Source organism: Euleptes europaea, chromosome 7 (genome assembly GCF_029931775.1).
Source record: "Euleptes europaea isolate rEulEur1 chromosome 7, rEulEur1.hap1, whole genome shotgun sequence".
In the NCBI taxonomy this organism is placed as follows: domain Eukaryota; kingdom Metazoa; phylum Chordata; class Lepidosauria; order Squamata; family Sphaerodactylidae; genus Euleptes; species Euleptes europaea.
The window spans coordinates 25308215-25332310 of NC_079318.1; the positions used below are offsets into that span (position 1 = coordinate 25308215).

The 24096-nt window shown below is 40.5% G+C and overlaps 1 protein-coding gene across 1 annotated transcript in view; it reads right to left on the reverse strand.

The window, feature by feature from the left end:
- PCNX2 (pecanex 2) overlaps positions 1-24096 on the reverse strand; it is a 143364-nt gene that overhangs the window by 100850 nt on the left and 18418 nt on the right. The window contains exons 8-13 of the mRNA XM_056852517.1: positions 21775-21868; positions 12233-12368; positions 10553-10695; positions 9643-9796; positions 9508-9540; positions 3529-3700 (exon numbers count right to left, since the gene is read on the reverse strand). Coding sequence (XP_056708495.1) covers positions 3529-3700; positions 9508-9540; positions 9643-9796; positions 10553-10695; positions 12233-12368; positions 21775-21868 — 732 coding nt within the window. The remainder of the gene's footprint in view (positions 1-3528; positions 3701-9507; positions 9541-9642; positions 9797-10552; positions 10696-12232; positions 12369-21774; positions 21869-24096) is intronic.

The following is a 24096-nucleotide window of genomic DNA, read 5'->3' on the forward strand; positions in this document are numbered from 1 at the left end:
TTAGCTATAGTAGGAAGTGACACCACAAAACCCACTTAATCCATTCCATGATCTTTAACATCAGCTACACAGAAGTACCACAAGTAATGATGGGACAGACCAGTTAGCTCACGTGATTTGTGGCATTCCCCATCCAAGCCTTATGTGTTTCATACAAGAATATTGTTCACTTATCTTAAGAAGGTTATCCTACATCCTAATGGCAGTTTCCAACCAACTGTCCTAATATTTACCATCACAGTTCACAAAGAGAAAAGCAGCACTCTAAGGAGAACAAAGTGGCTGCAAGAAAGTGATAGGATAAACCATATTTTCTTTTCTGGTCTTTGTCTAACAAGTTTGTTGCTTGGGACCCAACTAAGAGTCCCCTCCTAAAGTAAAAACATACAATGGTCCTCAGTGTCCTAGCACCTAAGAATAATACACAGCCTCTCCAATAGGATCCTTTCCCCCTTTGACTAGATATGGTTTTCCCACACATATAGTAACGTTCTTTTTGAGCCAGTGGGGTGTAGTGGTTAAGAGTGGCAGACTCTAATCTGGAGAACTGGGTTCGATTCCCCACTCCTCCACATGAAGCCTGCTGGATGACGTTGGCCCAGTCACAGTTCTCTCAGAACGCTCTCAGTCCACGCAGAGGCAGGCAATGGCAAACCACCTCTGAACGTCTCTTGCCTCTTCGGGGTCACCATAAGCCAGCTGTGACTTGACAACACTTTCCACCACCACACAGCAGTGTAACGTATCTATCTCTGGATTGCTTTGCCTTACTTTCTAGATTCCTTTTGTAACAACTTCTTCCGTTTCTCCCCCACCTATTTACCTAGTATGTTTTTATATTGCATTTCCTCTTCAGGGGCACCATAAATGGTTCTCCCCTCCATCATTTTATGTTGACGACAATCCTGCGAGGTAGTTTAGGCTTAAAGAATGCTCATTGTAAGCCGGTTTGATTCTTCCTTAAGTGGTGGAGAAAGTCAGCATATAAAAACCAACTCTTCATCATCAGATACTGGGCTCAGCTCAAGGTACTGGCTATCACATGAAAAGCCCTTCACGGCCATGGTCCTTATCAGCAGGACCACCTATTCTCTGCCACAACGTCGCTCACTGGAGCAGGGCGTCCAGCAGGTGCCACCCTGAAAATCAGAAAAACTCAACGACTCCCCTTATATGTGCATTCTCTATTGTGGCCCCACCTTATAGAACGGCCTACATGTTGAGGTCAAGATGTGGTCAGGAAGGCTTCCACTCTCCTGACTTTCCGCAAACTAAGCAACACTGAATTATTCTGGAAGGGTTTTTTTTACACAGGTAATAGGGCTACATTATGATGAAACGGTTCAGAAATATGGCTTTGGCAAAGGGACATAGACTGTGGACTATACTACTGTATAACATCTGTGGCTGGAAGTATGCTCCTCCTATGTAATTTCTGCTTCATTTAACATACCATATTTAAATGCCTATGCTGTGCTTCAGGTTGGTTTCAGCTCTGTTTGAGATTTCTGCTTGTTTTCAGATTTCTGCAATCCAAACCCTATTGCACTGTTTACTGGATGTCCCTTCCTGTTGATTGTATTTGACTTACCCTAAGTAATCTGCCTTGAACCTCAGCGAGAAAGACACACTATAACACAAAAAATGTAACTACCCCAAATGAGGTTCATGATAGGCTGGGGGAGTCAACCTGCATCTCTCACATCATAGTCTGTCACTTGAACCATTATATCACACTCTATTTGTACTCAGAGTTCTGTCAATGGAGGGTGACCCTTCCTGCATCTGGAAACCTGAGTGCTGGCTCACAAATGGGATGCTACAATAAAGTTAGTTTTTAAGGTGACACAGGACTCTTTGCTGCTTTGGGTGCTACAGACTAACATGCAAAGCTCTGTAGCAACTCTAAGTGAGCAATGAAGCAGTTATATGTAGGCTCCAGCCATGAGTTCAACTGGGGAGGGGCTGTGGCTCAGTGGTACAGCCTCTGCTTGGCATGCAGAAGGTCCCAGGTTCAATCCCCGGCATCTCCAGTTAAAGGGACTAGGCAAGTAGATGATGTGAAAAGACCTCTGCCTGAGACCCTGGAGAGCTGCTGCTGGTCTGAGTAGACAATACTGACTTTGATGGCCCAAGGGTCTGATTCAATATAAGGCAGCTTCATGTATCCATGTGTTCTCAAGTTCAGCACACCTTAGACTTGTATGGTCCTAATCAGGACTGGGAACAAGGTGAGTGGAAAGAGGGAGTTAGACCTCCCCCACCACGCACCATTTTCCCAATATGAAATGACTCCAGGAGGTGCAGTTTTCCCTGTCGTCAAAAGCTAATACGTAGCTCATCATCTCCAGCTCCCAGTGGGGCAAAGAGTGCCCTCTGGGGCCATTTCAGATCAGGAAAAGGTCTAAGCCTTGTCTCTCCACATGACGTGCTGCTAATCTGAATTGGCCCCGCAAACTCTTGAGAAGTGCAGAACTCCAGAACACACCTCTCCACACAACCCAGGAATGTAGTTACGCCCTTAGGCTCTCCAATTAGTCACACAGGAAGTACTATCATTTTGATCTGATACTCAAATTAAAAAAAAATTAAACAACCTGTCTCAGAAGCAGTGTTGAATGCAGGGCATTGCGATCAGCATAATTATAAATTTTTATGAGTTGTGGAAAGGGTTGGCAACTGGGGAGGAAAAAAAACCCAGACAGACTGACCAGGTGGTTTTGCTTTCAGGGAAGTTGTTAGAAAAGTTATGAACAGACTCACACCCCCACCACCAGTGAGTGGGAAAAGTGATTGAACCTCCTCAAATGCAAGACCGCTTTGATCTCCACAGTGGCTGGAGACTATTACTTTGATCACAATGGAATTTTACTTTGGGGAAGTGGAGGAAGCGGCACCTTCTGTCCAGTGGCTACAAACTGCTGGGAACAAGTGAAGGGGGGGAGGTCTGCAGACTGATGCCCTGGTTTCACAGAACTGTTCTCCGCCTGACCCAGGGACGTCCCCAGGGAAAATGTAACGTACAGTTAGATCCTAACTAAACATTACATGCAAACGCATGAAACAAAGCCGCAATAGCCACTTTTTACAAAGGAAAATTCGCTTTAGGAGGGAACAATTTTAAGCACACAATAAGGTAGCCTATAACTAGGATGTCAACGCCTGGATCTATGCAGAGTGAGACATAATAGCCACATTAATACTTAACACTTCACATCTTTAAAAGAAAACATTCAACTAAATAGCAAAAACATTAAATAGCATCTTCAAAATGTCAGAGACGTGTGTGTGTGGGGGGGGGGGGAAAATCCAACAGTGATGACTCCTGTACCAGCATCTTCCATCTCATGGAAGAGAGGCTATTAATGCTTGAGTGAGTGGAACACACATCTGATCATCACATTTAAAGGCTTATTCCTCACCACCACCACCCCATTTCTCAGAGATAAAAGTGCAAAGAGACTCAATGGCTTGTACAACTGGAGGGACCAACCGCCCATGGTTAATTTTTCAGCTATTTTATCTCACCTATTGTATGATCTCTGGCTGCCCGAAGTGATCCAGGTGAGAAAATCTTCAGGCCATATACTGTATAAATTGACGGACTTTTATTTTTAGATCCAGCATCTAGCAACAAAATAAGGCTGCACAGTATACAAAAATATACAGGCCTGCTGTACGTTATGATCTGGTTGTGTCCCTAAAAAGCAAAGAAAATATATATATTTATTTAATGCTGGCATGATACCTTCTCACATGTAAAAAAAACCATGCAGACTGCACTAAGCATTAAGACTCAAAAGAACAATATTTACATATATACACATCTTAAATACTGCTGAATAAACAAAATAACCAATCTGAGCAATTTCAAAATCCTTATAACCAGATTAGCCTCCGCCACTCATGTGAAGGAGTGGGGAATCAAACCCAGTTCTCCAGATCAGAGTCCACCGCTCCAAACCACCACTCTTAACCACTACACCGTCTTTGCAGTAGTATCAAGGTGCCTTGTACGCTTTCACTCTCATGCAGCTCTGTGAATTATAGAGAAGGACAATATGGCACTCTGCGATGCCTATTTGTGGAACCATTTTGAACGGCGTTCATGCCTCAATTTAAATGCACTAGAAACTTTTCAGAATCTTGGTGATTGTAACTCATTACACGGCACGGCACTACTTCATTCCAAAATGTTCAGTTTCATTCCAAAGCTTTCATATTCAGAAAGCCATGGAAAAGGATGGTGTTTATTTCTGAAGTATAATAATAATCGTAACGTTTTTATTAAATCTTGCCAAGAAAGAAGGGAAGAGAAGAAAGATGGGGATAAAGAGGCAAAACCCTTGCACAATCGCAGGCCGAGTCTTGAAATTTTCAGGAAGGTGTTCAAAATGTTCTTGATTTGCCACTGCCAAGCATGTGAGGCAGGCTGACCCAGCTATCAGGACATAGCAGCTTGGAAAAAATGTAGTGTAAAAAGCAGCAATTAATTGTGGTATTGACCAGGTTTCAAAGGCAATTAATTTTTAACAGATCGCTGTTTGCTGGGCTTTAGACTTACAGGGATATCAAGATTCCACAGGGTGGGGGGGTTGATTGAAATGATCAGCCCCAGTAGCTAGCATTAGTTTCCAGATAGCATTAAGGGGTTGTATGAAGAAGCGCTTCCCTTTGGCTATCTTGAACTTTCTGTCAATTAACTTGAACACACATGAAGCTGCCTTATGCTGAATCAGACCACTGGTCCATCATGGCGAGTATTGTTTACTCAAACAGGCAGTGGCTCTCCAGGGTCTCAAGGTAGAAGCTACCTCTTTCCTGGTCTTTTTTTAAACTGGAAATGCCAGGGATTGAACCTGGGACCTACTGCCCACATGTCATGCAGATGCTCTTCGCCTGACCCATGGCCCCTCCCTAAACTTCATTCAGTGACCTAACGTTCGGCTCCTGGGAGGAAGGGCTATGTCAGCTCTCTCTATACTGTGCACAACTCTGAGTATCTTTACTTAACTATATTTTTTCTATGGTAAAAAGCCCCAAATAGGGTAGAGAGTATATATAATACTATGGTAGTAAAGAATATCCACATTAAAAAGATATCAGATTACAAGGAATCACATCGTCGATGTTTTATTTTGCAACAGCACTTTATAAACCAAATCATAATTTAGTATTCCTATGAAACTTTGTTCAGTTACTAAACTTCACCCTCAATGGTGTATGTGAAAAATGCTTTCATTAAAAATCATTATGCTGTTTGTTTCTGACACTACCAGCAAATCAAGCTTTGATGTTATTATAATGCAATTTTGATTAAACCAATTTCTTCTCATTTTAAAACAAATGTGACCGCATTATCGCTGTCTGCCCAAACAACAGATTTGATTACCATTCATGTTACTGTATACAGCTGAACTGACAAATAGAACTTATATTTAGCACTGAGAAAATTACCTCTTTAGAGAGGTCTGAATATTGATTTCTTAGAAATCACTGGAAACATCATATGTAATACTGAATAGAACTACAAACTAATATCCTATTTAATGGCAGTGATCACTTTGCATCTGAACATGAAATGCCTTTAAACTCTGATGTATCTGAGGAATTCCATATGCTTTGTGATGGGGGGTGGGGTCAGAGAAAATAAATGTTGTGAAATTCAAGATTAATTTTGGTATCAGCTACAACCAGACATTGGCATGAACTTGATAATAAAATCTACCCATTCTAGTTTTCATAAATTAGATATTTTCCTTTAGATATTCTTCCTTTAGGGAAGAAAGGTGGCTAATAAATGTTTTAAATAAGCAAATTATGTACACCACACAATCTCATTAGGTTTGAGCCTGAGCGGCTGTGAATTCGAATCCTGCGCCTTTCCACTGGTGTGCAGCAAAAGCCTGTATATAAGGAAATTTTACAAGGCCCCACAAATCAGCTGAAGAACACGCATGCAGAAGATTCCACAAATCTCTGGCACGTTAGATAGCAGGACTGGGAAAGACCTCGGTGTGAAACCTTGGAGAACTGGTACTACTCAAACTATATTGTCCCCAATGAACGGAATGCCTAGATTTAGGACAAGGAAGCCTCACATGTTTCATAGCTGCCTAAACGCTATTCTGCACATGCTTATCACTATGGACCTAATGAAGTAATTCAAAATAGCATTGTCACCAATCCCTTCCTGCTCAACCTCCAATCAAAACCAGACTATAATATCCAACCATTTGGGGAATAGCTCCAGGAAAGACTATGTTGGAGGCACTGATAGCAGGAATTTTTTTAATAGAAGTAAAAATGACATAAATTCGAAAAACAATGCAATGAAGATAACAAAGTGGAGATTTTGGAAATAATGCCAAACCCTATGCTCACTGGACTAAGCAAGTAAAATACAATATTTCAGGGACTATAAACTGAACAATTATGAAAACACAATCCTATATTTGGAGGGATTACATAGATACATTTATAACTAAAGATTATACTCAGTACTATTGGTTAGGTAGCGGGGGAGGAAAGGTTGTGATCATAGCCACCTACATGGTATTAGAGCTAAATCAGTAGGCAACACATGAACACTAAAAAATGTAAAGGAAATCCTAGTTACGTATTCAGTGCGGTAGTGGTCATCCTGTTTCTATGGGTAATACTTAAAAATTAACAAGACAGAGATTGAAAGTGACCTGCACAAATCCTCTTTCACACATATGGTTAACATCTGAAGCTGTGACTCATCCATCTCATGTGTGGGGAGATATGTGATTTCTAAATGCCCTTCTAACATATATCTCCCTATTGGGAAAGATGTGTGAATTGCTCTTAGAAACATTACCCAGAATGTGGAAAGAGAATGAAAGCTCAAGTCATGCTTGCTTCTTTTTCAAACACTTCTAAATAACGTCTACCATCACTCTAGGACAACTGGGAATGGGATACCATAATTTCCCCCCCACAATTAGGGGATCCCATGCAAGTTTACTACTTAATCAGCATGATCCTCGAATATGTTATAAGTATCCACTGTTGATTCATTAGTTACATTAAAAAGATTACTCATAAACAGAAAATGAGAGAAAACCAACTAACTTATTAGGGAGTTAACCTAAGCGTATTTTGTTTCGATTGTGTTTTCCAGCTTCCTATAATTGGATCTCCTTCCTGGCTGTGTGTTATGTATGCATCTATGTTTTACTGAATTGCTTAAATATTTTATGTACACATATTTTAATGTCTTGATTAGGATTGTGTATATTGATATACCCAGACCCAAAATAAACCCAAACTAGCCATTTCAGCAATATTTGGGTTTCAGTTTTACTGAATACCCAAACCTGGGGATCTTCCTGAAGCCGAATAAGCGATTCCCAAAAAAGCCAAATAATTATTCAACTTTTTTGGGTTTGGCTATTTGCTTTTGCTCAGATGCATGGCTCATTGCTTTCTCCCATTTTCTTTTGGGGGGGGGCAGGTTTTTTGTTAAAGCCCCTAGTTGTGGCCCTTTTGACGTAGGGGTCGTGTAACCAGAGCCAACTTGGTCCGACCAACCATTCAGCGGGTTGATCTGGATCAAGCAGAAGGGTTTTTTAAAAGTCGAGGCTCACTAAGTCCTGTTTGGAGGGATATACCCTCCAACTAAAAAGAACCGGCTTCAACAGCTGCTCACACCACCAGACTTCCGAAGGAGACTCCCTCACCCATGTGGATGAGCAGTCTCTTTCAGAACAGTCCCATGGTTGAGACTTCGGCTGGCTCCGATATCACCCCCCCCCCGAAATCCTGCTCTCAAGCTGAAGGTCGCCCCGAGTAGAGGCTTTGTTTCCCCGCACCATGACCATCTCTTTAAAGCAGATTTTTGATGACTATAATAAAGGACTGTTCACAGAATGTCATTTGCCACCAAAAGAAATTTTTCCATGCCTTATTTTTCTTGCATTTAAGCCTTTTCCCTCTGTTTCTAAGCTAATTTGCATGGACATCATGCTATGCATCCCAGATACGAAGGGAGCCCCAGACTTAGAGGTGCTAGCCTGCCAATTGGCTCTTTCCACCAGTCCTTGGCAATGCTGAACCTCTGAACCTGAAAACCGATGGACAGCTCGGCTCACAAATGCCTGGAAGATGAGGGCTACCCCTTTGCTGGCCCATAAAATTGGAGCCCCATCCTAAAGTTCACCAAAGTTCGGTGACCATCTAAAGAGAGTCCCTTGCAGCCACGGTGCAAATTTGGTGACTACCTCCAAAAATGCCCCCACAGGAGCTTTGTGCTGGCTAGCTGCCAATGCTCAGGTCTCTGCTTATAGTGTCTCTGAGATACTGCTCCAGGTGGTTGCCAAAAGCAGGGAGAGGGTAAAGCAGCATCCAAAGAACAAGTCTGTTTGTCAAAGCCAGAATTCAGAGTCCAGTACCTGCCAAATCAGAGTTACAGTTCGTAGTCCAGGTAGCCAGTCCAAGATCAAGGGTCATGGAGAGTCAGAGGTCCAACTAGCCAGTCCAAGGTCTAAAGGCACGGAGAGTTGTTCAGGCATGGGAGTCAGCAGGTTGCTCAGGTATACACTGCGTTGCTTCCTCATCTCTGGGTTGTTCAGCTGCTGCTTTTCTGGCATACTGATTCCATGTCAATCCTCATCCTGCGAGGACTCACTGTTCTGCTGCTGTTCCAGCAAACGCCAGTAGGCTTCCAGCTGGGCACTATGTCTTTTAGCCGCCAGTGCCTTTCTCTGCTGTTGTCTCCACTTGTCAGCCCTTGATGCTGCCTCAGTAGCTTGAGGGCTCACAGCTGGGCCACTGGGTCCAGGTTCTGAGCAAGGCAGGGGTGGTTCTGCCACAATTTCTGACTGCAAGTCCTGTGCATGCTCTGGAGAGCCACCAGCTTCAGGGCTGTCAACCTTCTCCCAAGGCTGTGCTGAGTCAGACCCCACTTCAGGCTGCAAGGTCAATGGCAGCTCCAGTGGGGCTGAATCCTCCTGAGGAGGACCCCTTCCCCAGGGACTGCCCCATGGCAAGCTTCGAAAAAAATCCCCTTAGACTATAATGGATCCTAGTTTTTTTCCGGTAAACCCAGCAATAAAGCCGAAATACCCCTTTACCAGTATAGGTACTGTATTTGGCTTATTCCAGTTTACAGGAAAAAAATCGGCCCAATAAACCAAACCAGAAATTTACCCAAAAACGTTTTTTTGCACAACCCTAGTCTTGCTGCTTTAGTGTTTAAAAGTTATGATGTTCACTTCCTTGGGAATGCTGCTTGGATGGAAAGGCAGCACAGAAAAGTTTTAAAGAAAGAAAGAATTTCCTAATTATTTGTAATAATCAGCTACAGTGTTTTTAAAAAGCAGTATTTTCATGAAATGTTATGGTTTTAGATGACTGAAAATATTGAGCAACAGTTCAAGGAAGAAGACTTATTTTAATGTTTTTCAATAATTTGCTGAACCACATGGATAACATGGATCAAGAGACATGGATAACAAAAGTTTTTTGTTTCTTATAACTTACATGTACTGGTGAAGCAGGATCAGGCTGCACACTCTAAAAACAGAATCAGAAATGAGTTTACATCTCTGCAGAAGTTCTCTACAGGATCCAAAATACATACAAAATATAGGTATGCAATATAACATTTTTATTTACCTTTAGAAGGGAATACTGACAACTTGCCATGATAACACAGAAAAGGAGGACCCAAATATCTTTACAAAAACCTTGGTTCATAATTAAAAAGCCAAGAAAAGAAACAAGGATTACTAGTAGAACTGCCAAAACGTTCTCCTTGATTTCTTCTGTTCTGTAGGAATAAAACAGGATTTTTTTTCAATCGCAGAAAGGTAACTGTGAGTATAAGACTTGTTTTCCAGTATTTGGTGTCATAGGAGAAGTTAAACAACGGAACTTGAGACTATAGCATTGCACTGAAGTCCCACGGGACTTCAGAGTCTTAACTGTCTCTGGATTGTATTCACATGCCCCAAACCAGAGGATCATATATGTGCCAAGGTCAACTGTGCCCCATTGAGTACATTCCCATAGCCTCATTCACCACACACACACCTTTCCCCCAGCAAGGGTCAATACTGCTACTGAAGCTTGTATGAGGAGAAATGCACTTGCTGAGACAGGCAGCAGAGAAAAAGAAGTCACAGATGGGAAGAGAATTTAACCCCATGACTGAGGTGGCATTTGTGTTCTAACACAAGACTCCCCCCACACACACACCCCACCTTGCTCTGTATGAGAGTAGGGCAGGCCACCATCATGTGTAGTTTACAACGTGTAGCTACGAACACTCAAATACTGCCAAAATAAAATTGTGACTGTTTTTTTTTATTTGATTGCTAATATTTTTATTGACAATTTGTCATAAAGCAGACTTTCGATGTATAACAAATCACAATAAATACTCCTAAAGTTGTTATGAAATTTAAGGTTGTTCCTCTCCCACTGAAGTGTTCCACTTAGTAAAATCTAAGACGTCAGCGCTGGTCTGAGAAACAAATGAACTTCATTAATTCAGTATATAAGACAGAAATTTTTACAAGCTTACCTATCTAACAGCGCCAACAAGGTGAGTCGATCATACCAGATTTTTATCCATTTGCCGGGAAATATAATCAATTTATAAAACTGTCGATTAATTTTTCTTTGCGCTGATGAACATGAGGAATCCTCAAGATCTTCACTAAGATGCTTTAAAATAAAAGCATAGATGAATAGAACTGTGTGTTGATTTCATAAAACTGTATTGTTTCAGGAAATGCTATTCAACTTCATTTACAATGCATATTGGGAAAGAGGGATCTACCTAAAAAGTTTTTTTTTACTAACTTCATTTTGCTTCTCCAAACAATCAAACTAGCCTCTATTTTCTTTGGCATTAGAAACTAAGCTAGTCTCATTGTAGTTATGAGCTATGTCACAAGCCATTTACAATACATACAAACAATATAATCACTGATATGGTTCTCTTCATCCTGAACAATTCTTGTTCACCTATAATTTTGATCTAGCAAATCTTGGCCCCACCTAGTGTAAAGCCTGAGGATGCTAAAAGATGTTCTTTGGCTTGTTTCTCAAAACAAGCTAAATTGCTTTTGAGCCCCATTCTCACCAATTTTTTTAAAAATCATTATTTAACCATCAGTTGACCGGTTTCGACTTCATGTTACCATTTAAAAAAAACATATTTCCTCATTTTAAATTTTCACCAGTGGAAAATTAGTCAAGCTTCCGTTTGGTGGCGCACCTATTTCTACTGAAAGTTACAGTCCGTACAGCGATTTTTCTCCACTGCACATGTCCACCTGTTGACATATTTGTCTCTGCAGCAGTACTTCTGGAATGATTTCTATGAAGCTATGTACACATAAGCTATTATATCGTGGAATCTGCCAGGGCCAGGAAGGGGCTGTGAGTAGCTATGCTTAGAAGAAACACTGGAGTGTATGCTCTCCAACTGTAAGATTGGCATGCAGAAGGCAGGGGGTATTACACTGTTCACAAGGCAAAGGCAGAAGGCCAGATTACTATTATCTATACATCTTGTGAATTCTGAGGCTCCATATTACCTGCTAATTCCAGTGGCTGATGTTGTACCTCTCTAAGCCTAATATCATGTACATGGAGCCTTGTAACATGACCCATGCCTTCACAGCCATCATTCTAAATGCATTCCCATACAGCCAATGGTTCAACCAGATCCAAAACAACAAAAACAACAACAAAAAGGAAATCTGCCAATTCACAAAGCCTGAAGCAGAAAATCACATATAGTACATACGTTAGTCAAAAGCAGACAGTCCCTGTACAAATTTCACTCTAAAACAGGGGTTCATCAGGAGATACTTAAGAGATAATGACCAATAAATATGTTAATAAGATGAACAGGAGGGAACAAGATGAACAGAGAGAGGGTTATTGGCACTCCCTTCTCCCTCTGCAACCTGTGAGTCCTTTCCACCAGGTCATTTAAAAGTATTGTTACTATTTAAAGTACTTCTATGTCTGCATCTCCTGATCAACTCAGGACCCAAGTAATTACATGTCCTGAAACAATATATATTTTTTCTTGAATCAGGCGCTTAACCATCTTTAAACAAATCTCCCTTATCCCAGCAATGATGAGCAAATCAACAGAAGAAAACTATTGAAAAAAAATCTCCCTCCCAGAAACAATGTGGATTTTTATTTTTAAAGAAATATTCAGGACTGAGGTATTACACAGTACCCGTGGAGTTTCAGAAAGGGTTCTTCGTGCTACCATCAGTAAGAGCTGCTGTTGCAGTGCACTTGGCCCATGGTCACTAGAAGATGCTTCCTGGCTCTCTGAGGTAGTTGTGCTAGAGGAGCTGAAATGGGCTTCACTGTGTACAAGAGAAAAAGGAGTAAATTGATTTAGCGAGCGACTCATTCATGCACGAAGAAGGCTAGTGAGTTTCATGGACTAACAGCAGAACCTAAAGCCTCCCCCACAAGAGACTGGAGGAAAACTTAGCCCAAATTTCTATTAATTGTACTTTCAACATCCCAAATGGTTGTCAGTTCTATCACATCATGACATCAGTCCTTCTATGTATTTCCAGAAAGCTGAGCCAGAGTTAATGATGCATAAGCAACCAAGAGAGGTTGCAGGTAGCCATGTAGGTTGGGTACCCAAGATTGGGTGAAAATAAAATATATATAAGTCTATGTATAAATACTAAAAATATAATTTATTAGAAGCGCTATGTAAAATTTAAATAATTTTAAATTTTACATAGCGCTTCTAAAAAATTATACTTTCAGTATTTATACATAGACATATATATATTTTCTTTTCACCCAACCTTGGGTACCCAGCTTTTGTTTTTAAGTTGGGTTTTATTCCCCTCCTTTTTTTCTTCTAGGTAGCCATGTAGGTCCAGAGCAAAATCTAAACACAAAAGCCATATAATACCTTTTGTTTTGGACAACCAAAATAACACAAAACAGCATGGAGGCTACCATTTCTTCTTCTTCTTTCAGAAGGTGCAACCCTGATGCCAGCTCCATCCAGCTCCAATTTATCTACTCAAATCTGCCTGGCTTTTTACACAGGGTGTAAGGCACATTAAGATTAGGATCAGAAACATATTCCCACCCTCTTTTAAAAAAAATTAACGCCCACCCCAAGGAAGAGTTTTGGAGAACTCAAAAGATTGCACACACTTTTCTGTTATTATGGTTGCTCTTAATAACAGCAACTAAATTTTGGTTTTGAATAAGCTATGGAGTAACTGAAAGAATAAATCTTTAACATGGCCTATAACTGGGTTTTGAAAGAACAAGCAACCTAGAAATATAGCAAAGTGTTTCTGAGAGAGAAGTAGCCATGTGTTCACTTAGGCAGATTAAGATAGCAAAGCAACATTCCTAAATGAGGCACAAAGCTTTGAACCCGTCAGCTGTCCATATTTGTACATCAGAAGATAATCTTTTTCCTCCTCAAAGTCTAAGCTTCTAGTTCACCAAGCCCAGAAAGTTTCTGTTCATTTCAAGCTTGTGTTGAAATGCCACTTAAGGGGACTTTGATTCTTGTCTGCTAGACATGCAGTCCAAATAATTCTGTAGTGTATTTTCTATTTCCGTTAGCTTGCGCCTGATTCCCCTTTGTGTGCTTTGTTCCCGGGCTCGGGTTTTCCTTTTTATGCTGCTATGTTATTCAAATACTCTTCAAACCCTATCCCCAACTCTGAATGCTGTCATTTTTGCATACTTTTATTTGAAAATATACTGCCTCTCTGATGATTACTGTTACTCAAACACTGAATAGCAACACAAAACCTAGTCATTGTGTACATTTCATAAGTATAAAACATATAACTGATTAAATAATCTGTACAAAAAGTAAAAAACAAACAGAGATGCTCAAAGTAGCCTTTGGGTTAAATGCAGAATCTAATCTGTTGTAAAGAGATCTGTCGCAGTGCAGTAGACAATTAATATTTGAAATGGAATAAATATATTTTGAAATGTAAATTAGTAACCAAAAATCTATTTGACAAGCATGTTATATATGCATGACCTATACAAAAGCTATACAGTGCCCTCTACAGACACACTGAAGCTGATTTGTTTACGGTGGGTTTCTGTCCAGAGTTTAATTTGTTAGGAAAGAAATCTAATATAACTGCTAGGTAGGTCATGAGGGTCCGCAACCAATATACATATGTTCCTGTTGCTTCAGGAAGCAATGCTTGAATGTTTGCTTGATCAAACATGCTAGGCTTTAGCAAATTTGACACCCTTGGTGACAATCAAAACACTGCTCCAGTAAAACTATATACATTGCCGATTTAGTCAAGGTGTTGAGGGCCTACAGCAACTGAGAACAGCAGCATCCAAGGACAGATCCAAGTCACTATTGTCAAAGTGTGGTAGATCGGGGATTAGATTCACATGACAGGCATTCCCATCTCACAAAATGACCATCTATATTCTATCATAAAAATGCATTACTGACTGCTGTTGAACCCACAATGGAAGAATTGCAGTTGTAAATAAGACACTGACTTAAGGCCTAAAAAGAATGGCCTTCCTGAATCACAGCTCTAGTCCATCATTCCGCCGCTACAATGGCCAAGCAGATGCATCTAGGAATCTTACAAGCAGTGCATGGTAGCTATAGCCATCTCCTGCTCCTTTTTAGCATCTGAACATCATAAATCCACGGCCATAAGAGGATGCAGATTTTACATTCTGATTGTCATAGGGTTGGATTCCACAGAAATTTTCCCCAAAGGCAAACATTGCCTTCAGTCTTCCCTTATCCCATGGCAGACCTTTCATTCCCCACTCATGCCACTAGTGGTGGAGTCAAGCCACAGCTATCAAAGCCACGGACAGAATTATCAAAGTCACCAAATTGCAATGCAATTCTTTGCTGTGCTACTTCAGTTTGTGTGTGTGTGTGTGTGTGTGTGTTAAGTGCCGTCAAGTCACTTCCAACTCATGGCAACCCTATGATGAACCAATGTCCTCCAAAACATCCTATCCTTAACAGCTTTACTCAGATCTTACATATTGAGGGGTGTGGCTTCCTTATAGAGTCAATCCATCTCTTGTTGGGTTTTCCCCTTTTCCTGCTGCCTTCAACTTTTCCTAGCATTACTGTCTTTTCCAGTGACTCTTGTCTTCTCATAACGTGACCAAAGTACGACAGTTTAGTCATTTTAGCTTCTACGGTCAGTTCAGGCTTGATTTGATCTATAACCCACTGATTTGGGGTTTTTTGGCAGTCCACGGTATCAGTAACATTCTCCTCCAACATCACATTTCAAAAGAAAGTACTTGCTTCAGTAAACCCATTTATTTCAATTGGAGTAACTCTGCACAGCATTACATTGTAAGTAATACTTTTAAAAAACTATCGGATCAGCTGGTCAGAAATATGTACGGCAATAACTTCTTTATTACACTTATTTGCTACAAGTGGAGAGCCAATGTAACTAGCACAGTAGGAAGGAATAAGCTTCTTTATATGTTTATTTTAAATGGTAATGCATTTTCTGTAGTTCTGTGCAAGATGAGTCCCTTTTCCTTAGCAATATCAAATGTGACGGTGCCAATTATTCAGTCCTTTCACTGCCACACAGGTGCCCTTCACACACTGAAGTAGTGTTATGGGAAGCTGCTTACCTGTGTCCTTAGGGGGTTACCACATTATATGGGGATTACCGCATTATGTATTCCCAGCGATGTATTAAGAGTTTGAAAATGTTATAAAAAATACTGTTCACACTTTGTTTGGTCCCTTTAGCTGTGAAGACGTCTTCCAACCATTTTTTAGCCGTGGCATCCAAAACCCCTTTTAAAGCAATGTTTTTTATAATATTTTCAAACTCTTAATACATCGCTGGGAATACATAATGTGGTAACCCCCATTGTCACACAGCTGCTGTAACATTTGAGAGTCAGGCACCAATTGTGCACGTCTTTCTCCATTCAAGATCAAAAGCAACAACTGTATGGCAAGAACCAGCGCGACTGGCCCCACCCACATGGTGCTAAGCCTTTTAAATGTTGCAGCTGCAGTGTGGGATGGAACTACGTACATGCAGCTCCCATGCTGGTGTCATCAGGACACTTCACTTAAAATTTCCTTTTGTTGTTGCCTTTTTCCAGAAAATTTCTCCCTCAACACCTCTCCACTATCTATTTCCATGTCCAAACCACTATAACAGAACCAAGACATAAATCACCACTATAGCAAATTAAGTTGTAAACGTGTTCCTAGACTGCACCATTTCACACTGCAGGTAGAAGATGGCATGTTGGAATGCTTCCTCATGAAACAGCTTCACCTTAAATCTGGTATTGTGTATCACAAGGAACTATCAGAGGAAAGTTTCTTCCAATTCTCATTTAGGCTGAAAATAACATTTTAAATATGCAATTTTCAGAATTATTTTTTTAAAATCATGTTTGGCTCCTGGCCCTGGAAAAAAAAAACCTGCTGATACAGTTCTTTAGCAAGATTGTCTTCAATCAGATCAGGATCACAATGGTAAGTGTTCTAATAATTGCAATTGTTCAGAATTGTACACTAAATACTCATTTCAGTTGTAATACATTTTCACTCGTTTAAATATGTCACAAGGTATCAGACATCTAACATTAAACATTTTAAAACAGAATGGGGGGGAAAGGGAAGATTTTAACAATACTTGTTTGTCTTTGTTCAGTAGAGCTCCTCTCAGTTCCTCCAGAAGGCAGATATTTCTGTCAAAATTATACCTCTGCCTTTAGATTGCTAAAGGCAATTGATTGTTGACAGACATTTGCTGCCACCATGTGGCAATACTTTCCACATTCTAAATTTCCAACTACCCAGTTTATTAATAGACACTAGGATATAGAATTTCTAATTGCAACATATACTTTTTTTTGTACGGCCTATGTTATGTGTTACAGGTAGTTTGGATTACAATAACAATGGTTTAAAATATAATGCAAAAAACCCTGATTTTATTTCAGCATTCCTGAATAATTATCATCTGAAATCTGCCATAATACATTAAAACATGCAATATTACTGGATTGTTTATCTACTCAGGATGCCTGTGACATTTCCCAAACTGCAGATCAAAACTGGCTGATTATGCATCGAAGGGAGACTGCTTAGGAGAGAAAAATGTTGTAAACTGCTTTGGGTTTCCCTTGGGGAGAAAGTCAGGGCATAAATTAAGCAAATAAATTATCATGAAATCCAGTTTTGGAAAGAACTCTAAAAGGCTGACCTTTACAGGGTTTCTCTCACTACTTTGATCTTTCAGAGGTGTTAGCCAATATGTAATAGTTGATTATAAACCAGGGGCCCTTGGGGAATCTTGCTGGGGCAGAGGAAGAGAAAACAATTTAGAAATTTCCCCTCTAGGATCTTATATACTTGCAGGGGCATGGACATGCCTATTTCTTTATCATACTCTGTTTTTTTACCTCCTGGGCTTAATCCTTACCATGCCATTTTGCCCCCCCCCCCCAAAAAATGCTTTTGGTTAATTATCAAAGTTGTACTTTTCTGTATATGTAGGAGAAACCCCTTCCTTGCCCCTGGAGGGCCTTGCTTTGCTGCTTTTGCAATTGGCACTGGCAAAGAAGAAATCAGAGTAAGAATTCCAGATGTGTGTATTCTAGATTTGCCCTTGTTCTGCTAAAGCAGACCAGGACAGGACCTAGGATGAGTCTGTGCCCCCTGGAAGCGACAACCAGTGAATTCATGTGCCTAGCCCAATAGCTCTACCTGTTGGAGCAATTGGGAAGAGTAACCCAACTTCCAGTATCCCCTCTACCTCTGACAGAAAACATATGGTTACCTTATTGGCTAACAATGATCACAGGAAGCTAATGACATCATAGCCATTTATCCTGGTTTCATGTCTATAAGTAGTTTATCATAATTGGGTGGCTCTGGTTAAGGTGTTTTTTTGCTTTTGTTTTTAAACCCGCAGCCAGCAAGTTGATCTGCAGATATTGGGGCAGGATAAAACTTGTGAGATCATGGAGTAAGAAGTATCTGCTAATTATCAAACAACAGAAGGACAAGCCATTTTATCCCTGGTCAGTTGGTGCTTGCTACAGTAGAGTGTTATAAAATTCTCTCTCTCCTAGTTATCCCTGAGTTGACTACAATCAGAGCTTTTTTTGTAACAGTATATACCATTACTGAGAACCAGCACCTTTTACCAGGTCTCTCTCGTCCTGAAGAGGGAATGAATGGAAACTATGCAATTGTTTCCCCCCCCCCTCTCCCAAGGCCCTTACCACTGCTTGAGTGATGAAGCAAGACAAATTCATCACAAGGTTTTTAGCAGAATTCTCTCTCTAAAGAAGTGCACTGTAAAGTTGTCTAGTTCCTGTGTGCTTGCAGGCAATACAGAGACCACCCCATCCACTAGAATGCAAAGGGATTTTCTGAGCATGTCTCTCCTTTGCATGCACAAAAAGAGTATTTCCCAGGGCTGCATGTCTGCATCATCTCTCTCCCAAACTTTGGATTGCAGACATCACATGAGTATTACCAACCCGTACATCGTAAAAAAGATATTCATATTGCAATTCTATACAGTCTTAGGTGGGAGTAAACGCTAGTGAAATCAATTATGACTCACTTGTAAGTAAACGTGCATATCAAAACAACATGACAGCATGAATGAGGAACAAAACAAGCTGTTTATAATTATTCCCTCGAATCCTCAGAGAGCACAAAGATTTTCATTGTAGACTGTCTTAACATTTATGCAGCAAATTAGCAAGAGAAACCTGTCAAAAGCAGCCTTCACACTCTGCAGAGTAGTAAAAAAAATCAGCAGCCATAGCTGAAGGATGTCCCTGTAATTTAAAGTCACCTTGACGAATGAGAAGAGAAGCCTGCTTTTCTACGCCATCTAGTGCTACCAAACTTAAAAAGAATGTCTGCTCCCATTTCAAAAAACAACCTTGAGTGCAGGATACATTTCTGATAATGTGAAGAACACTGTGATGCTGAAAACTGTCAGATATGAATGCAACTGCCCAAGAGAACTCTAGTACCATTGAAGTATTCACAATAAAATGCCTTCATACTGTACAGGGTAGTCTGAAACTGGGTATTTATGGGGCTGACTCTGAATCAAGAAAGTAGATCAACTAGAGTGAAACACTCCTGAATGCCTGAGGCCAAACGCACTTGCATTTCACAGTATTTAAGAACCTGCTTTGGCGGGGTATTTTAAAAGTATCTTTCTCCCAGTCGCTAAAGGAGAATCCCTGACTGCTGCAATTAATTCTTTGTAGCCCTAGGCCTCTACCACTATTGGAATGATAAATGTGCATAAAAACAAGCAAAACAAATTAATCATAAGATTTTCAACAGAAAATCCCCTAAAAAATGGGGAACAAAAAAGGATATTGTTGATGTGATACTTATGAATTATGAAAAATCTTCTTGATATATTGTATTGAATATGTGCCTAAAATGGGAGGGAGTTAATTTTCAATATTTGGGAAGTGTTATTAGAAATATAAAACAATAATTAGCACTGTAAGTATTTTGTATATTTTATTTTTCCTTTGGTGTAGTGGATTTAATTGTAACTGCAATCATTATATGGCTTTTTATTTTCTTTCATGATTTGTTTGTATTCTTTAAAAATAAAACCATCTTTATAAAAAAGATCTTGGGGTACGGGTGGACTATAAACTAATTATGAGCAGTCAGTGTGATGTAGCAGCAAAAAAAGACTAATGCCATCTAGGGGTGTATCAACAAAGGCATAACATCCAAATCGCAAGATGTCATAGTCCCGCTATATATTGCATTGTTCAGGCCGCACCTGGAGTACTGTGTGCACTTCTGGATGCCTCATTTCAAAAAGGATGTGGACAAAATGGAGTGGGTGCCAAGGAGAGTAACAAGGATGATCAGGAGCCTGGAGACCAAGCCTTATGAGGAAAGGCTGAGGGATTTGGGAATGTTCAGTCTGGAGAAGAGGAGGTTGAAGGGGGACACAATTGCTCTCTTTAAGTAGTTGAAGGGCTGTCACTTAGAGGAGGGGTAGGGAGCTATTCCTGTTGGCAGCAGAGGATAGAACTCGCAATACTGAGTTTAAATTACAGGCAGAAAAGTACCCGCTGGATATTAGGAAAAGATTTTTTTTTTTTTTTGCAGTAAAAGCAATTCAGCAGTGGAATCAGCTGCCCAGGGAGGTGGTGAGTTTCCCCTCACTGGCAGTTGTCAAGCAGCAGCTGGACAAACACCTGTCAGGGCTGCTTTAGGCCGATCCTGCATTGAGCAGGGGGCTGGAATAGATGGCCTGTATGGCCCCTCCCAACTCTATGAATAAGGCGAAAGGAATACACCAGAGGATGAACCTGAGAAAGGGGGAAAGACATGGGGGAAAGAAGTGGCAGAGGGGAATGATGAAGCTGACCAGGGTAAAGATGCAGCTGACCAGGGTAAAGATGATAGAAGTCCATGCAATAATTTGGCATAACCAGTCACTAGAGATGTGCATACTGAAATACTCGGACCAAAAATATACCCCAAAATGACTTTTGGGTTGTTTTGTATAATGAAAACAGAATTAAGGAACTTTCTGGCAATAGGAAAGAAAAACCACAAAAAAATGGGTGGAATAGGGGAGTTAAAGGGGCCTCAGCAGGTGTTTTTAGAGCAAAATGGGACCACATTTACAGAGAACCAAAATACCGCCACTTTCCGAAAGACCCTCCACGTTTTAAGGGGATTGGCTAAAGGGGTCTGATTTTATGGACCCATGAACAAGGTGTCCCTGCCCATCCCGGTCTTTTTTTCTTTTCTTATGGAGGAAAATGCCATGGTTAAAACCTCTGATATATTAAAGCAACCTCCAATTCCCACCCAAGAGCATTCCAAAACTCCACCAGCGAACAACAAACCAACAGAAACAGACCCCCCTGCCCCAAGACCACTCTCTATGGTTGCCAGGCCAAGCCAATTCCTAGAGAGGCACAATGTCACTTCTGGGTAACCCCTGGTTTCCTTAACAATGATATTACCATCAGCCAATGGCCAGTTACTTTATTTTTCTCTTGCTCAGACAGGTGGCGGGAAGCACCAGCTGAGGGAAGGGAATCCCAGCCCCCATGTGGGTGGGCTGGAAACCCTTTCACTCCCAAAGATCAGAGCAACCCAAAAGCATGAAACCTTTTCAAAAATCCAAACCAAAACCAAAAGACAACAGCAAAAATCCTAAATATATAGGTAAATGCACAAAAACAAAAAACAAATATGTTATTCCTAGGATTGCCAAGCTCCAGATGGTGGTTGGACATCTTCCGTTATTACAACTGATCTCCAGGTGACAGAGATCAGTTCACCTGGAGAAAATGGCCATTTTGGCAATTGGACTCTAGCATTGACGTCCCTCCCATCTCCAAACCCTGCCCTCCTCAGGCTCCACCTTTAAAGTCTCCAGGTATTTCCCAGCCTGGAGCTGGCAACCCTAATGATTCCCCCCTCCCCCAAAAAACTGAAAGCATACCCCCCCCAAAAAAACTTTTTCATACAATGTTTGATTTTCTCAAAGGCAAATTTCCAATACATACTTTTAACGAACAACTACTGGAAGTTAATGGGATTATGAAACGCAGTCGAACACAAATCAAATACATGACATTTATAAACACACCAGAATGTTTATTTTCCCTTCTATTAATTGTTTGATTCTTCTGCAACCTCTAGCCTTCTATAGCCAGAAGCATCTAATACAGTTAAAAGAAACGTTTACTCACCGAGCATTAGAAATACAGTCACAGTTGGGTGCCTGATTTTGAACATTCCCTTCTTTTTGGCTGCCAGCCTTTAAGTAACAGGATTTAATTTCTCCTTTAAGAAAAAAACAAAAACAAACTACAATGAATTGAATGGTATAATGAACTCAATTTCAGAACCGTAAAATAACAAAGCTGGAAAGTCAAAGACCAGTGCCCTCTCATCCCCACTCGATACGATGCATTTCTTCTCTTCACCAGGGTGTCCGCAGTACTGTTTTTGTTAAACACTATGTGGTGGAACCAATAAGGGCCTAGCTCCACTAGAACACTAGGCATCTCCCTTTCCACTTTTAAATAATGTTAAATATTTAATATTAATAAGGGAGAAGAGAAACAACATTTTCTTTCTACTCGTTCTGCAATCTATTTTCTGTAAGCCAACCTCAAAAGGGCGTCCATCGGTTGTGTAATTATGCATTCAGACTATTTAGGACTGAGTTCCCAGAAAGAAGGATTATGTTGTAACAGCATATAGGATGTATATGCGTATATTTGCCCATTGAACTATCCATATGTATTTTTCTGGCAAGGCCATAATAAAGTGTTTGTTTGTTTGTATATAATCACCTTCAACAAACACTCATGATCCCATTACTGGATCCCCTATCTGACCACTTCAGTTCAGCCCATTCTCAACAGGGATTCTCAGAAACCTTTTGACACAATAACATGCAGCTCTCATACCATTCCCAAAAGTCTTACAGAAGTCTTACAGGTGCAGAAGGCTAGAAAGCTACCACAGCTGTTGCTTGCTATGGATGGTACCTAGAAAGTTTACTTCCTACGAGGCGTAAGCGGAGATCAACCAAGGGGGAGATATCAGCAGAGCTTTCCTTATAGAAGCCAAATGCTTCATACTTTTTATGGTTGAAATACTATGGAGAAATATACAGGGAGCCAACAGAAGCAGCCAAGATGAAAGTCTGCAGTAGAGATGTACCTTTGTTTTCAAGTAAATGAAAAAAATCAAAAAGGTGTCTATTAGGAAAATGATAACAAATGGGAACCACAACAGATAAATTGATGTTGTTGGTTTCCTTCATTCATTCCTCTGACACCTGGAAAGCTGATATGGGCCCCTTTCAGATTACTGTTCTCAACCGGATGTTATCCTTTGTTGGCCTGATTCCAAGTAAAGCAATACAGGGACAGGCGGTACATACAGCTCATTTCAATCCATCTATGAGCCATCTCTAAAGCGCTCAGAAGAGCTCTGGCCATTTCAAACAGTGCAGTGCTTTTCATCCGTCTTTTTAAGTAGTGCATTCGTTTTTGGCATTTTTTTACATTCTACGATTAGTGCTATAGCACCACAGCAACCCAATGTATTTGAATGCTGGTGATATAGCAATTCAGTGCTATATCACCAGCATTTGGATACACTGTGTTGCTATAGCGCTAATCTTAAAATGTTCCAAAAAAGCAGGAAAAAAAACATGGTGCTAAAAAAGGGGAGTAGCAGTCTTTGTGGAAGCACTTTAGGTTGTAAAGTACGCACTGCAGCAATTCAGAAGTACAAGGAAGAATTGAGAACAGGAGAAAACAATTTTCATTAAAAAAACAGCTGAGCCTCGGGATGCCAACGGGTTGCCAATCTCCATGTAGTGAGCAAAAAGGGGTTTTAATATAACAAGCACACAAGCCACAAATAATAAGAATTAGCAGTGTCTATGTCAATTTAAATTATATTGTGTAAGCAACATACACCATCACAAGCCACGCATCAAAAAGCATATTACAGCATATGCTTAAATAACAAAGTACAAATGTCTCCACAACACAATTCAGAATCAATGTACAATGTAAGGTACAGGTCCCAAGATGTACAATAAATTTGAGCCAGAAAGTATCAGCAAACAGTAGTGTGTCCCAAAAGAAAAAAGCGCTGTGCAGGGCATGCGCAATGAAAACTTTGAAGCTGAGTCAACGCCGTATTTGCGTCTCAAAGTAGCGTGTCCCTAAGGAAAAAGTGCTGTGCGGGGCTCAAGGTTCAAAGAACTTTGAAGATAATCAAAACGCCGCTCCTGCGTTAAAAAGCTTGTAAACAAAGCGAAATACATTCGGCTTGATGGTAATAAAGTGGAAAACAAGTTGTAAATACCGTCCTTGAAACAAACCCGAAGGTTAAAAATTATGAAAGGCAGTAGTTTGCTCAAACTAGGATCGGTAATCTCCGGTAGTCTCCAGCCGTAAGCACGGCAGCCGTAAGCACAGTATGTGACAAGTACCGGTAAATGCTTGTTTCGGTTATTTCCTTCTTCAAAACATTAATTAACATGC